The sequence below is a fragment of the Trachurus japonicus genome, chromosome 12 (genome assembly GCF_045865225.1).
Source record: "Trachurus japonicus isolate A0001 chromosome 12, Traja_1.0".
Taxonomy (NCBI): Eukaryota; Metazoa; Chordata; class Actinopteri; order Carangiformes; family Carangidae; genus Trachurus; species Trachurus japonicus.
The window spans coordinates 14,373,377-14,390,033 of NC_140918.1; the positions used below are offsets into that span (position 1 = coordinate 14,373,377).

At 41.1% G+C, this 16,657-nt stretch overlaps 3 protein-coding genes across 3 annotated transcripts; 2 read left to right on the forward strand and 1 right to left on the reverse strand.

The window, feature by feature from the left end:
* Positions 1–62: 62 nt before the first annotated feature.
* On the reverse strand, positions 63–1,801 carry bbln (bublin coiled coil protein). Its single transcript, XM_085793346.1, has 2 exons — positions 1,475–1,801; positions 63–749 (listed from the first exon to the last, which is right to left on the reverse strand). The coding sequence occupies exons 1-2, from the start codon at positions 1,551–1,553 to the stop codon at positions 463–465; spliced, it is 366 nt and encodes a 121-aa protein (XP_085649472.1). The 5' UTR covers positions 1,554–1,801; the 3' UTR covers positions 63–462.
* Positions 1,802–2,469: 668 nt separating this feature from the next.
* On the forward strand, positions 2,470–5,777 carry surf2 (surfeit 2). The gene is made up of 6 exons (XM_085793347.1): positions 2,470–2,641; positions 2,845–2,996; positions 3,211–3,314; positions 4,912–5,097; positions 5,288–5,427; positions 5,532–5,777. The coding sequence occupies exons 1-6, from the start codon at positions 2,567–2,569 to the stop codon at positions 5,619–5,621; spliced, it is 747 nt and encodes a 248-aa protein (XP_085649473.1). The 5' UTR covers positions 2,470–2,566; the 3' UTR covers positions 5,622–5,777.
* Positions 5,778–9,230: 3,453 nt separating this feature from the next.
* Positions 9,231–15,439, forward strand: surf4 (surfeit 4). The gene is made up of 6 exons (XM_085793348.1): positions 9,231–9,444; positions 11,567–11,753; positions 12,576–12,652; positions 12,736–12,779; positions 12,890–13,076; positions 13,670–15,439. Exons 1-6 carry the CDS (start codon positions 9,397–9,399, stop codon positions 13,934–13,936), a joined length of 810 nt encoding a protein of 269 aa, XP_085649474.1. The 5' UTR covers positions 9,231–9,396; the 3' UTR covers positions 13,937–15,439.
* Positions 15,440–16,657: the final 1,218 nt, after the last annotated feature.

A 16,657-nucleotide genomic window follows, 5' to 3' on the forward strand; every position in this document is an offset into this window, starting at 1 on the left:
TGAGTACAACAACGCACTGTACAAAATCTCTTAGAAGATGAGCCAGACAACAATATCCTGCACTTCTTTTTATTAGCTTAGAAAAAATCTGGTTTGTTTCTGGCTTTAATAATTGTCTTAACATTTTCACATGAACCTGAACAACACATTTAACCTATGAGTGGAAGTCTGACTGCAACAGATGTCCAACTTGTAGAAGAAGCTGGGAGCCAATGAACACTCTGCTGACTGAGGGACAAAACATCAGCACACACCACAGCGTTGACAACAAAGGAGAACGTTCAGTGACAGAGGAGATGCAAAAACATCACAGTCACACACACTCGTCTGCTGATGATGAGGGTGTAAATTCACAGAGGAATCAGACAGGCATGGACTCTATGCTGATCAGAGGTCACTTAGTCCCAACACCAGAGGTCAGAAGTTTGAGTTTACACTTTGCTGAACTCAGTCCCCATTTGTCTACTCGCTCTTGTCACTCATTTGTGAGCCCCCGCTGCCTTCAGTGAGGTCCTCCTTGCTGGATGAAGAGGAGTCCCCGTCTGCAGGTTGTTGCTGCTGCTCCTCCTGCTGCTGCTGCTGCTCCTCCTGGGTTTGGGAGCCGAGCAGCTGGGCTCTGAACTCGATCCGGGCTTGCCGATTGGACTCCATCAGTTCATGCAGTTTGCCATTGAGTGAATCGTTGCGCTCCTCCAGGTCATCAAGATAAGAGTTGATCTGATCCAGCATGGAGTTGATGGCTACAAACTCTGTGGATAAGCAGAGAAGGGGTTAGGTCTTTTCTGTCATGGAAAACAAGAGGTTCTCTCTGTAAATGATTATATGATAGAAAATTAACTTTGGCATGTAAAAAGCAGGTTCTCTTTACATCCCAGATATCTCCATTTATGCAAACAGTCCTAAATAACCCAAATACCCATTCATCACATCAGTAATATATAATTTATATCATGCTGGACGATCTGAATTTCTCTCCTAGGGGTTAATAAAGTATTTTCTATTCTATTCTATTCTCTAATCTGAAAGGCTTGCATAGACAAACAATGACATATAATTTGTTGAAATTATGAGCCATCTCAAGCCATTTACAATACACTGAGTCTGACTGATACTGCTCCTCAAAGCTGTTTTCATCATACACTATCAATCCACTTTAATATTGACTGATAAATTAATTTAATATGTGGATTAACAAATATCTAGAGCTGAGAAGTGAACAACCCAACAAAAGTCAGTGTGACAGATGGAGGCAGTCTAAATCAGTAGTAGTAGTAGTAGTAGTAGGTATTCAGTAAGTTAGGCCTACATTAACATAAACTGCTTGTAAAAAAGTTTTCCATTTTGACTTTATTGACCAAAAGTCACGTGAATAACATCCTCAATGTGGTTTTAGGGTGGACGGTCCAGTCCAGTTCACTGCAACAACACTACCAGCATCATTACATTACAATAATTGAACAAAGCAGCTCGTTACCTTCATCGCCGAAATCGTCCTCGTCATCTATAATCCCGTCGTCGATGCAGATATTTGGATCTCCGTTTGGTCCAGACATTGTTTTCAATATTCGTATTTTATTTTCTTTACTTTGTAACAGAAACTGTTACTTTCCCACGGTCGCGCTAGCTAGGCTACAAGCTAACTACTACTATTAAAACGTCTCTGCGCGAGCAACAGTTCAAATTCAGCAACAACGGCACCAAATTCAATAAAAATTGTTCACTTTGAAGTTATTTTTAGACGCTTTCGTGTAATTCACAGCTGTCAGGAGGAAGGTGCAGGTTCTCTCAGGATCTCCAGACGTCAGGGATTTGTTGACGGAACCAATGAATTATGGGAAAATTATGGGCGGGGCTTTACGGCTTCAGCAAAGATGCTTGTATTCGTAAGAAGATGGCTCACTCTGTACCGATAACCTGATAGTAAATTAAATAGAATTTCTTCAAATATCTAAAGCACAGGTAATGTGTAAATCATTTTTGCGTTGCTGTCAGTGGTGCCCATTTTCAGACAAATTTAGTGTGCCCCCCGTTTGCCCCCTCAGCTTGTGCGTGGACTACATGCACGGTCTCTGAATATTACCGCAGAGTGGACCCTCTCTAATATTTTAGCCCTCTCTGTCTTTGACCTGTCAGATGCTGGTCAGTCAGCTGACTTTACAAGCTGTTAAAATGTGACTAATCTCAAAGAACAATAAACAAATTAATTAATATTAAAATATATATATATAAAGCTGCTGTAAATGTAACACAAAATATACTGCTACGCAAATAAACTGGTACAAAACCATAAAAATAGATTAAAAGTTAAGATTATATTATTAATTATTTTTATTTTGTGAATGCAACTACTGTGCCCGTTAATTTAATCAAGGTTCATTGTTGATAATGCCGTGATAATGGTTGATGAAGAAGCTTTTCTTTTCGACTAAGCTGACCTTCCTCACTTTGATCAGTGGAGGGCGTCAGAGTCTGTGCAGCCAGCCCACGTGTGGACATTTCCTGTAGTGGGGGTGGCCTGATCAGCACTAGTCTGAAGAGCTCTAGTGTTTTCAACTGTTTTTAAACTATGGATGAATTACCCTCGGACCTCAAAGCATTTCTTCTTAACCACCCGTTTCTCCAGCTGACAGACGGCAAAAAGGTTGGCGAGCAAACTACCCTCCATCGCACCACGCGCTCTACACTTTTCAATGTGATGCTAGCCGTGTTGCTAATTTAGCTCATGAGCCGTGCACAGTGAAGTGTTGTTATGGTGTTTGACCGAGAATGTGAATGTGCATTAGTTGTGAATGATTAATCACTACACCGTCATTAGCGACTAACGCACCACATCTGTTGTTGCAGATCAAGTGCACACTGAATGGCCACGAGTTTCCATGCAACCTGACGGAGCTGCAGAAGTTCACTCAAGGGAAGAAATATGAGAAACTGAGCGCGACAGCAGAGTTTAACTACAGCCAGTATGAACCACACATCGTGTCGAGCTCCAAACAGCCGTAAGGACGAGCTTCTTCTGTATTTCCCCATGAATATTCCCGTCTGTCAGTCAGTCTGCTGTCATTTTGCAAAAGAAAGCACTTGACTGTCAAACCCAGCTTGTCCCTGCTGTGGTGTGATTCCCATTGAAATGTAACAGTATGTTCCTGAATGTGTGAAACTGATCTCTCCACTTTATGTTTTTATGTTTTCTTATGTGTGTTTTTCCCCCAGTAATCAGCTCTTCTGTAAGCTGACCCTCAGACATCTCAACCGGCAGCCACACCACGTCTTAAGGCATGTCAACGGGAAACGCTTCAAGAAGGCCCTCTCCAAATGTAAGGGCATACATGGCACATGCATTGCACCTTTAAAAAAAAAATGCTATGCAATGCTATGCATTTTGAACAATGGAGATCTTATCCATTGTTGTGTGTCATGACACCTGTCAATCAAAGCTACTTCTCTGATGAACATAAGTCATTCTATAATAGCTACATACCTAAGGGCCTTATAGAGTCATCAGTTAACATAGTTCACATGTCCTTAGGCTGTGGGAGTAAACCGGAGGACATGCATTAAACTCCCCAGGCCAGGAAATCAAACCCAGAACCTACTTGGTGTGAGAGTCAGAGCAGCTGCTCCTCTCTCTGGCTTTGAGCAACATTTTCATAATTTTGAATACAGCTCCGAGATCAAATCAAGTCATGTGTATTTATGAAGCACATGTAAAGCAGCCAGGGTTGACCAAATTGCTGTATAGTAATACGCAACAGCCAATGCCATGTGTTAACTATCCAATGGATGACGCATTCAAGATGCAAAAAGTAGAAACACCACACAACATAACATTATGTTCCATTTTTATTAAACAAAGAAGCCAGTGATATCACTACCTTTGACATCTTATCCAGGCTGATAAGTAGTCACAGTGCTCACATGATGGTTTGATTTTGCACAGTTGGACTGGAACATCTATCTCAGGTTACTCTACTATTGTCTTAGTTCATTTCTTAGATGTTTTGCTAATGTACCTTAATATTCTTTAACTTCACAGGAACTCTTTTTTTTTTTTAAATTTCTTTTTATTAAAGCAGAAGTAAGTGATATATTTGTGTTAATATAAGTCTTAAATAGTTATATCTTCCGACAGCAATCACTTACATAGAGTGTTTGGACTGAAACACGGGTCTCTCAGTCCCTCTGCTCTGCTCTGAGCCGAGGAGAAAACATTTATCGTATCCTACAGTTTTTATCCAATGAGGAGAGAGAACGGCATGCAGGGCTGTGTGTGCAGCCAAGGGACGCCGTGAATGTGGCGACGTAGGGACGAGGACTGTTATGGTGCGTTCAAGGAAACTCGTAGACTCGTGTTTTTCCGACCGTGAAGTCAGTTCACCGGTCGGAAGTTACGAGTGGCCGTTATAGTGACTTTCACAGGTAAAACAGGTCGGAAAAACACGAGTGGGTTGCCTGGAACGCTACAAAGTCGTAAGTTGTGACTTGAAGCTGTAATTTATGGTTTCAAAAGCCTGCCTGGAACGCAGCATTAGCCAAAACGACCGGATCGCTTACTTCTGCTTTAAGGTTCAATCAGGGCACATATTGTTCTTTACATATGGTTTCCACAGAACCATGCATTTTTCTGTAGCACAGGCTACTAAACAGTTATGAATAAACATAACAAAGCAAGTAACAGCTTATAAACATACATACATAAACACATAAATACATAAATACACCACCAGAGTCATCCATGTTAATGTCACTTAGTGAGGGATATTGAAGCTCAGTCCAGAGGGATCCACAGCACAGGAGCTCTTAACTTGTACTGCCATCACTAGCAACACTCAGATCATCAGTGTACTCAAGTATGAGCTGCTGGACAATTCACACCGTCACGTCACCACTAAGCGTGACTCTTTCTCCTGGCAGATGAAGAGTGTGCGCAGCAGGGGACTGAATTCGTTCCAGCCAGACTCAAACAGAAAAGGCCCAAAGACATCGGAGAGGAGGTCAGTCGGGGGAGGGCCGCAAAACACGGGAACAGCGTGTGGGAGCCGTCAGACAGTGACGAGGAGAACAGCGACTCTGAAGACAGCATGAGCGACCTCTATCCTCGTCAGTATCCACAGTGCACACACACTGTAGATATATTTGTCCACCTTGTCTGCAGATAAAATCTCTTTAATTTTATTGATAAACAAATGTGGTCTATCAGAAGAATAAATAATAATCAGCTGTATAATTTGGCCGTAGGTTGGACTCTCAGCTCTACTTTGCTCTAACATTGTGTCATATTTTCCCACAGCATCTGTTTTCACCTTGAAAGACCAGGCAGAAGAAAATATGGAGGGTGGCAAGGATGAGGAGAAAGATGACTTCCAAACAGATGAAGATGAGGAAATGGATATGGAAGTGGACAAGCAGGCTGTGCAGAAACGCAAAAAGGTCTGTATGAACATGTGTGTGGGTGTGGGATCGACTTTATTAAGGTTATTATGATGTCTTTTTTTCTGGACAGATGCTAATGATGTAATATTAATGTCTTTCAGGTCCAGGGTGGTGGTTTTCAGAAGAAATTTAGGAATAATCAGTGGAAATCGGGGCGTAAGAAACAAGGAAAAGTGAAAAATGGGAAGTAAAATGCAAAAACAGATCTGTAGAGTATTTTCATACCTGATATTTTGTCATAGAGCGGCGCTCACAACCAGTTTGGTGTTGTATTCCCACGTCTGAGCCAGCCTGACCTTTGTGTTAGCAAAGTATCGCGTTACGATATTACAACAAATCCGTTTTCTGATTTAGTTGCACTGTTTCAAAAAAGGAAGGTTTACATGGCATTGAGAGTGTATTTGAACTGGATTAATTAATTGTGTTTTCTGGTTCATAAGCAAGAAATCTGGTATAAAATACAACAGTTTGATCTTGCAAAACATTGTCTATGTCTGTTATTTCCAATTATAGCCTATAAATCAACTCTAGGTGAAGACAGAGGGACCAAATGCTGCAGACCATATATCAATAATCATTTATTCAGGAATGCTATCCAAAAACAAGCACCTATATTGCAGAGTATTTTACACATAATTTAGACTTTAATGTTTCATCATAATAGATGGGATGTCAGCATTTCTCACTACATGAAAATCACTCCCTCACTTAAAGGGATAGGTCAACATTTTGGCAAATTGGCCCATTGCCATAATCCCTATAGTCATAGCAGTAGGTTCGTTACCTTTAATTGTTGGTGGAAGCTATTTTTACAACGGCGGAGCAGAGTCGCGAGCTACTCAGAGGAACGTTACAAGACGGCGTTGTCTTCGAGGTAAATTCGTGCAAAAACGCTGATGCACGTTCCCTTCAGGGGCAGTTTTTCGGCAAGCAGTCTCTGAATTTACCTCTAAAACAACTCCGTCTCGTAACGTTCCGTTATTATCTCATAGCGTGATGAATGTGCAGGTCACAACTTTTCCACGAGAGTGTTTTGGAGTTGTTGGATTGTGTATTTGATGAGTTTGATGAGGGAAACCAAGAAATCCCATGAGCCTCCAAAGCGTAGCTCTGATCTGATGTTCTAAAAATAGCTTGCACCAACAACTAAAGGTAACGAACCTACTCCTAAAACTATAGGGATAATGGCAATGGGCCAATTTGCCAAAATGTTGAACTATCCCTTTAACAGTAGCAGGTAAATAAGCAGTTTCTTATGTGACCATCAGGGAGTGTTCATGCTGTAGATGTAACAGTGACAGTGTTGTGCTATCACATCATCTATTTCCTTTTCCGTTCATCTCTATGTAGATGTTGAGATCACACCATGGCTTGAGTGCAGAGCATTTAATATTCACAGCTGGGTCTGTGCTGTGCTGTGTTCCTGCTTGGTGAAATACTTTTTCCTGTCTAGCAAACAAGGAGAGAACATGCTCTTCAGTTTAAAGACTTTGCACAGGGCATTGGTCCCCTTAAAACACCTCTATCCTGCTTCCCTTCACATGTAGCTCTGCCCTCTCATGGCAGCTATCTTCATCATCCTCCCACCAACTGCATCTTGGCCCTCAGCAGCTAAATGCCTTCATTCTTTCTTTCTTTCTTTCTGTCCCCATTGGCTGTTCGTCCCTCTGCCAACACCAAGCCACTCCGGAGTAGCTCCTCGAAACATTATTGAGTAACTTATAGCGTCCCTCCGGGCTGCAGATGGAGTCATGCTGGGAGACTGGCTGGAGAATTGTTGATGAGGGGCTGAAGGTGGAGCTGGCAGGAGTTGCTCAACAGAAATAAGACGAGGCCTTGCAACAGCCGGATTAAGTGTGTTGTGCCATATCCAGTGTTGGATTAGTACATCATGCCATCAAAATGTGACTTTAAATGTTTATTATCACTTCAGTCATACAGAATCTGTTGGGTATTACCTGTGTGTGGGCCTCAGTGACTTTTATTGCAGTATTACATTTAGACCAAGAGCTTAACAGTTTTAATTAGCACTCACACACCCCATATATTTAGGAGTTTCTCCTCCTAACTCTGTCTGTTAGGAGCTACTTTGATCTGTAACCTCCTACCTGTCCCCTCAGGTTGTCTCTGTTATCTACCTTTACCCCAGTACAGTCTGAGCACCAGCAAAGTCCACTGAGAGCTCCGGGTAGACAATGGGCTGTCTTTGCATTGATTTTGAACTGACAAGAAAGATCTTGTCTGCCTCTTTGGCAACAGCTGTGGTCGGCCAAAGTCAAATGTAATGTCTTTGAAAGGAGGTGTGGCACATACAGTATATGCTGCAGAAGTGTGTCTAAATAAGAGACAGTATTAATAGATAGTGTAAGGTTAAAGGTTAATAAACATTCAGGCCTGGATAAAGAGGGGCTGCTGCACATTTAAGAATATATAAAATAAGTAAATGAGTAAATGTACATGCTGTTGTTACGGTGTTGGTGTTACTTTCTACCTTTACGGGTGACAAAGTAAACCAGTGAGTAGAGTGGTCTCTCCCAGAGTGACAATGCAACTATTCACAGGGAGCAAAGAGCCACTTAATGATTTGATGAAACTCATGTGAATTGTCGGCTACGTCGTGGACTTTGCAGTCACCAGATTTCAGCTCAGCTCCGTCTGTCAGACAGCTGTCTCCATCACATCATCAGAACCGTGATCTGTTAACCTCCAACTGAGTTTTATGACCTAAATAATGTGTTCCTATGAGATCTGATGCCGTTCTCAAGACTTGTGGTGCCCCAACGTTTCACCAACACACACTCGGTTGACATTATGTCAGCTGTTCCTTTAATCTATCACTCTTCTGTATACTGTAGGTATACTGTAGTTACAGTGTTGTTGTCATTAAGGCAGTTCACTAAGGTGTTTGTTTTCACCATGACTATAATGTATAAATTATGCAAAGGTGTGATGATTAAAAATGGCCCTATCATAATGTTGCTGACTTACAGTTAGGTGATTTTGAAACCTTTGTTTGTTTGTTTGACCTGTTGTGTGTTTCTCCTACCACTTAAATATATTTAATTTCAATGAAGTAAATATGTCATCATTTGCTTTCCTACATTATTGTAAATTCAGAGTGCATGTTGGGTCTTGTTTCATGGCTCTAGTTACTAGTCAATTTTTTAATTAAAATTTTTAACATCTTTATTACACATGTGATACATTCAGCTATAATGCATTGTTATAAATTAAATCAGCTCTAACAGCACTAACAAATAATAACATAATAAGTTTATTAACTAGGTCTATAATCAAAGATTTGTAATTTTCACATTCATTTTAATTTTCATTAATTTTCTAATTTTCATTTTGAGATCCAGGATTTGTTTTGTTTTTGTTTTGTTTTCTAATCAATGAAATGTATATCTGTTATCATCATATCCACACCAGTAACCCTGCAATAATATAGAAGAGTGTAGTACACATCTGTCCAAACCAAACATGTGAAACCATCTTTAAAAGCTGTCTGCCTGCCTGGTACTTACATTTTATGATTTAAATACATATTCAGTAGGTGGAGTAGTGGAGTGGTATAATAAATCTGTGTTTGTTTATTACACGTGTGGCAGCCGTGAACAACAGGGCCGAGTAGCGGCGGCGTCAGGCTCCCTCCCGGGCGGGCGGACGGTTCAGTATACGTGGCAGACAGCGGTTGCAGTACCATGTAGGGGGGCCCCGTCTCTCTCTCTCCCTCTCCCTCGTCAAATCGCGGGGCATTGTGGGGCGGAGGCGGCCTTTCTCTAGCTACGTCCTGGCTGCTGGCGATCGGGGGAAATCTTCAAGTAAATAACGTTATCAGAGGGGAGGAGGAACAGTCCTAGCGGAAAAAAAGAAATCCAGCACATCTTTTTTTTTTTTAAATCGTGTTGCTGCTGAGCGTTTACTGTTATTATTATTAAAACTAGTAATATTTACACAAAAACCATGGGGCAGGAGGATCTCATGAACACAGCCGAAGACGTGGCGGACCAGGTAACTTCAACCTTATTAACAAGCTAGCTGCTGTTAGCCTGCTAGCCGCTAACTAGTTTGTCTGAGAATGAAGTAACAGCAGGCGTCAAAGTGGTTTCTCTTAACATTTTTGACGCATTTAATCGTTGTTTATTTACACAAGTATATCGTAACTTGTTGGCAGCGTTAGCGCCACCTTTGCATCAACGCAACAGCTCATTTACTCGTGTTTTTTTCCTTCTTCAAATCTGCCCTATATGTGTATTTTTGATAACGTTGATACTCCAGAAAGGCAAAGTGAGGGGGTGAAAAATAAAAGGCTTTAACGTTAGTTGACTCGTTTAACGGAAGCTTGGTTAACAGGTGTACATTTTGGTAGCAAATTAGCTTGTCGTCTGTAGCCACCCGGTGTATCTCAGTCCAGTGCCAACCAAATTGTGAAACCACTTAGCTTAGCTACCAAGTTTCTGACTTGACACTCTTGAGTCACATTTGTGCATTTGGACCTAGTTGCTTTGCATAGCTGATGGCTGATGAAGCTTTTACTGCCCCTAAGTTGTTTTCCCCCATGGACTTAGCATCTGCATGTTGGGCCATGTTACCCTAAAACTGGTTGTAGATCTTGCTTTTACTGTATTACACATGCCAGTGCTGCTTTTCTGCAGCTGGGTTTGTCTGTGTGTAACAACAGGCGTCTACTATTTAAAAAGAAAAAGTGAGCTGAGACGTCTATATCAGATTTCAGGTCAACTTGTGTGACCCATCTTAGTGTGTAGACCCCCCAGAGATTTGTTTTTTTCTTTCTTGTGTATGTGTGTGTGTGTGTGTGTGTGTGTTGTACCTTCAGTTCGTTGAAAAGTTCAGTATGTGCTGTACTGTTTTGTTCTAGATTCAAGGCCTTATGTTTTTACAGGATAGACCAGATTAATGTTGACCATCTCCTTGGTGGAGTCCTCCCAGTTCAAATATCAGGTCTTGGAGACAGTTTTGGATATGGCAGTGCCAGCTGTGATGAATGAATTCAAAGCCCATATACCAGAAATGGATCTTTTAACCAGATACAATTATGCCTCATGGGTGTATACAGTCCTACAATGAGTGCTGTGTGTGCTGTGCATTGTAAAAATGACAGGAAAGAGGAAGCTGTAGTGTATTTTACAGCATTTGGTTTGTTTGCTTTGCAACTAATCCCGCTGAGCCCATTTTAAGGCCACATCTCTCACTAATGGGTCCTGAGCTAACACGTTAGATAGATGGTCTATTTCTAGGTTGTAGCAGCAACCTCTGACTTGTTCGGATTGGTCCCCAGTTCGTCCATTCATGTCCCCCTCAGCAGTCGTAGTGGGAGTTGGTGAACACCGATAGGCCATCGAGGTCTGACAGTGCTGATGTGGACTGCCGAGTGGGCGGGGAAGGGGGCAGGTCACTGCTTCTTCATTGTAACACTGGAGTGGTTATGAATCCTATCTGAGAGAGGAACACAGAGTATTTTTGTTGTTTAAGCATTTTACATACTCCAATTCATGCAAAGAGGCCTTTTGGAGTTATAATATGGAGGCACGGCCATGCTAGACTACAATAGACGTTTCATACCTTTTAGGAATCACTTACATCCGGATATTATGTTACGTTCTAGTTAGAATTAAGTGCAAAAAAGAAAGTAGAACTGATCTACATTGTACACTTCCTGTATTGCAGTTACTTACTTAAGCAGTAAGAACTTGTCCCACAGATTGCATGCATAGCTATCAGAATAACTTAAGATAGTATCATGCACGTTAACCTACTTTACAAGTGGTTTGACACATTCTTTTTTCCCCCTGGAGCAGAGCCTGTCCAAGGCAGCAATTAAAAGAGTACCGCTTCAGCATTCGCACAGCCTGACAGTTGCAGTCACTAGCGGGCTAATTCCTTCCTACCCCCATAATTGACTGTGTAAATAATAATTAAAAGTACTCTGCACCAAGCTGGACTGTTATTGTGAGGAAATCTTCAAGCTCTTGGTGGCCCAGAATGGTGTTGTTTCACAGTTTGGGTGTCGTAAGCAATCTCATGAGCTCCTCAGCAACCACATCCTTTCCATTTTTTTCCCTTCTTCTTCTTATCTAACCTTACTCTTTTGGTTTTTTCTTCTGTTGTACAGTTCTTGCGGGTCACCAAGCAGTACCTGCCCCACCTGGCACGTCTGTGTCTCATCAGCACCTTCCTGGAGGACGGCATCCGCATGTGGTTCCAGTGGAACGAGCAGAGAGACTACATCGAGGCGACCTGGAGTTGTGGCTACTTCCTGGCTACCTGCTTTGTGCTGCTTAACCTCATAGGACAGCTGGGTGAGTGAATGGCCGCCGGGTTGAAGTTGAGGAGAAGAAATGAGTCAACACAGAGTTTTCTGCTACAGGAAGTTAAGTTTCTGTTTTAGCGTCACTGGATGTTGTGTGACGCAAATTCTGAAAACAAAAAGAAAAGTGAGTCAAATTTCATAGAAGATGAGATAATATTTTTTAATGCTAGCAGTATGAGCTATATGCCATTCAAGTTTTGATGTTTTTATGATCTAAGACAATTCATTCAGTAACAAAATTATATACATGAATATATAACTAGAAATGAATATGCATAGGTCTTAAACTTTCTTTAAAAGATATAAATAATCTCTCTGATCAGACAGGTCAGAGGCCAACACGTCCACATGTCCACAAACTAAAAACTGAATTAATCTTAAACTTTTACCTCAGTGATTTGGTCGTTGTTGACCATCATGGCTTTTATTGTCTGCAAGAATAGACAATTCTTGTGATGTAAGAAGCACAATATGATTGCTGTTGAAACAAACTGAGTTTGGCCAGTATACACTAATGCTCCTATGCTGCCAACATATTGCCTATTAAGTGAAAGGGTGTTAAATCTAAGCTCTTGTGGCAGATGAGGCAGCACCCACAAAGCAGTGTGAATATCACTTTTATTAGCCTGAAACTATAACTGTTGTTCTTTGCAATTGCACTCGCAAGAAGAATTTGTTGTTTGACCTTTATTATGTTTTTCTAAGTGGCTTCAACACAGCATATTAAATAATAATTCAGATGACACTGCAAATTATATTTTGGCAGGGGCCATAACTTAACATATCTTTGCTTTGTTGTGTGTCTCAACAGGTGGTTGTGTCCTCATCCTCAGTAGAAATTTTGTACAGTATGCCTGCTTTGGATTATTTGGCATCATAGCGCTACAGGTGAGAATAATGACACAATAATTACATTTTAAATACCATTGTGTAAGATGTCATTGTGTCTAATTTTGCCTTTTTCCCACCAGACTGTCGCATACAGCATTTTATGGGACCTCAAATTTTTGATGAGGTAGGTGACACTCAGTGGGGTTTTAGAGAACTAAACAAAGTTAACCTCCCTAAGTAAACAAATTAAGAGCATTAATTACCAAAATAACCACTCCCTGTGTCCGCTCCCAGAAACCTTGCCCTCGGAGGTGGTCTGCTGCTGCTGCTGGCTGAGTCTCGTTCGGAAGGAAAGAGCATGTTTGCTGGAGTCCCCTCCATGGGAGAGAGTTCGCCAAAGCAGTACATGCAGCTGGGCGGCCGAGTACTGCTCGTGCTTATGTTCATGACTCTGCTACACTTTGACTCCAACTTCTTTTCTGTAAGTACTGAGAGCACCAAGCTCTCCCATATTCTGCTGAAATGGATTTCTCATCACTTGAGCAGGGCCAGCGCTACGCCACCACATTTGTCTGGATGCTGAGATAGCAAGGCTGTACTGAGAGCAATTACTAGGACTGGTACTGTCTGTATTCAAGGACAGTTGGGTGAATAGTCATTACATTAGCATTACTTTTAAACACTATCAAGGACCATGCAATGTGATAGGGACGTTTTACTCAAGCATACATAATGACTGACCAGTATTTTTCAAAGCCTATTATACATTTCCAGCTGGTGATTGAAAATGAATATGCAGAGATATGCTTTAATTTTGTCACTGTGTCACTCTGAAGTGTCCATTGTAGCGCCTATACAGCAACTATGTAAATTTACATGGTAGTACAGCTGCCATGTAAATTCCCCCAGCGTGGGATGAATAAGGGAATATCTTATATCTTATCTTATGCAATTGTTTGTCGTCTCCACATTATACTGCCCGTCACTCATGATGATCATGTGTTGTTGGTTAATCTTGATGAATTTGAAGCCCATAATAATTATCATCGTTTTGAACTTAACTTTCTTCCACAGATCCTGCAGAACATGGTGGGCACTGCCCTCATCATCCTGGTGGCCATCGGCTTCAAAACCAAACTGGCAGCACTGACTCTCGTCCTGTGGCTCCTGGCTATCAATGTCTACTTCAATGCTTTCTGGACCATCCCCGCCTACAAGCCCATGCACGACTTCCTCAAGTACGACTTCTTCCAGACCACCTCTGTCATCGGCGGCCTGCTGCTGGTGGTGGCACTTGGACCTGGCGGAGTGTCCATGGATGAGAAGAAGAAAGAGTGGTAGGCAAATGGGGGTTAGATGAGAGGATTGCTGAGCACCACTAACTTCCCCCACAATCGGGACACAAAGACCCTCCCTCTCCTCCAGCTTCCCCCCACCAGGGTACATAGGTTCTTTTTCTATCTTATTTTTTATTTGGTCAAATCCATAGTCACCATCTCATGTTTTTTTTCTATCGTTCGCACAACTGCAATTTTTATTCTTTAGTTGAACATTATACAAGCCAGATTTTTTTCTAAGCCCTAAAAAAAAGCCCTTACATTTCAAAGTGCAACAAAAACAATTAATGGACGATAAATGGAAGCAAGAAGTTATTTGTTCTGTATTCAGAAGATGAATGAAAATAATTTATTGTATTATGGGTGTTTTACCATACGTTATTTTGGGTTCATTTTCACATTTTCTGAATAAAACCGGCAAAGAGAGAGTGCAGCAGAGTGGTGTGCCCCCCCATTGATGCCAATCTTTCCCTGTTGTTGATTCATGGAGTGTCTGTGACTTACTCACCATCATATTGATCCCAAAAACATGGGCACTGATTTGACAGCAACTCGCCTTGACTCTCCGGGTCTCATCTCCCTTCTTTTTTTCCCCCTCTGCATCCCACCTTTTCAGTACATCTGTGCACTTTCAGTCTCAACTGTTCATGGGGAGCTGAATCTGGGGAGGGAGGGGGAGCGTATACATTGAATAGTGGTGGATTGCATTCATGCTCGATTGAAAATGTCAACACGGTTATTAGCTCCAGGACATGTTATTGGGCACTTTGTACTGTTTGTCTTTGGCAAATGCCTAACTAGTGAACTGTATATGATCGGGGATAATAGGGGGGAGGCTCAACGTTTGTGAAACACCATATTCTGCGATCTAGACAAGCAAAGAGGACTAAGCAGAGTCACTAGCCTGAACTTTGTCTTTGCTCAGTGTTTTTTGCCATGTGTAAGAAAATTAAAAAAAAAAAAAAAAAATTCAGTGTATTGATTTACAGAAGTTTATATTGTATTTTTGATCATTTGTTTTTTTGATTTTTGGAAGTCGATGGCGAAGAAATAAAAAAAAATTAAAAAAAACATATATAAAGCCACTGTCTCAGTCAAGGTTTTTAGCTCTTAAGATGCCCTCAGAGGTTTAAAAAACATTGGTTTACCAGATAATCAAATCAGTGTACATTTTTAGCACACAATGGAATACCAACCATAGGTACCAACATGCAGTATAGAGTACATGTATAGGTTTTGTGAGTATTGATAACATCACAGCCCTGTTGGAAAATGGAACTGAAGAGTTCAAAATGTAAACATAACGTAGATGTAGTACTGGAAATGAGCCTCCACTGACAGCAGTCTGACTCAAGACCAGAGACTTTACTGACCTCTTATGGACTATTGCAGTAAAAGCAGACCGCAATGGAGTATTTCATCATTTTCAGCCACACTGATAAAATCCAGTACAAATGTACAAAGCTGATAAGATATTTGTTTGTGTCTATTGATTGCTGCCATTATATATTTAAAAAAAAACATTGTTTTGTGTGTTGTTTACAGTTGAACTGATGAAAATAACAGTTATTTTCTTGTCTGACAGACATAACCCTAACAATACAAAAGATGCGATGGACTATGGATATGGATTAAAAAAAATAAACAGCTTTCACTGGACTGACCTAATCAGGTCCCTGACTGGAAATTATTTAGTACCTCTTTTGGCAAATATATTGGATCAAGAATAAAAGACAGAGTGGATTAGTACGGACGAAGCAAAAGAGAAAGTCCTTGATGAACCCACTCCATCAGTCCATGTAGTTAAAGGGATAGTTCAAATTTTTTTGGCAAATTCACCCTATTGCCATAATGAATGTGCAGGTCACAATTTGTCCACATGAGCATTTTCGAGTTTTTGGATTGTGTATCTGATATCTGAGTTTCAAAGGGACAGGGGGCCAGTACCATTCACCTTTATTGTGTTCGCTGAGCAGCTCGCACCTCTGCCCCATGGATCTCAAAACAACATGCACTGAAAATTTAAGGTAATGAACCTACCTCAATGTCATTATGGCAATAGATGAATTTGCCAAAATGTTTAACTATCCCTTTAAGGGTCAAAGTGATAGAGTATTTGGGGATTGCAGTTCTCCTGAATGACTTCTAGATGGAATAACAGTTACATGCAATTATTAATACTTTAACATGTTACTGCTGAAAGACTGGATTGTGATTCACTGTGGTGGTAAACATTTACTACATCAGCCAGCCCATAAAACTCAGATGTGCATGGCTCTAGTCTACCCACAAGCCAAACTGGCATCAATCCACTGCCAAACTTGTGAACAAGTTGTCACCTTTAATGTCAGAGTAACAAGTGTTACTGGGATAAGTAATAGAGAAAATCACTGAATTTAACTGTAACTCGTTAGAAGCATTGCATTACTGCTAAAGCCTATACTACAAATTACTGTGCACTGTCTGGCACTGACTGGATGTTTTAAAATGGGGCCCACTCAGGCCTCCTTTTGCCGGGGGTGGGGGTCCACGTTTTTCTGCTAAGCCACAGTCCACCTCCATTTAGTTTGAGGACTCACTCACAGAAGACACATTTATATTTGCACCCTTTATTTATCATTAAACACGTTCCTCCAGTCTGTTTGTGAAGTGGATGTATGAACATAATGTGATGGTATTTGGATGAACTTGTTCTGTTTCTGGCAGCTGCCTGCACGACGCTGGC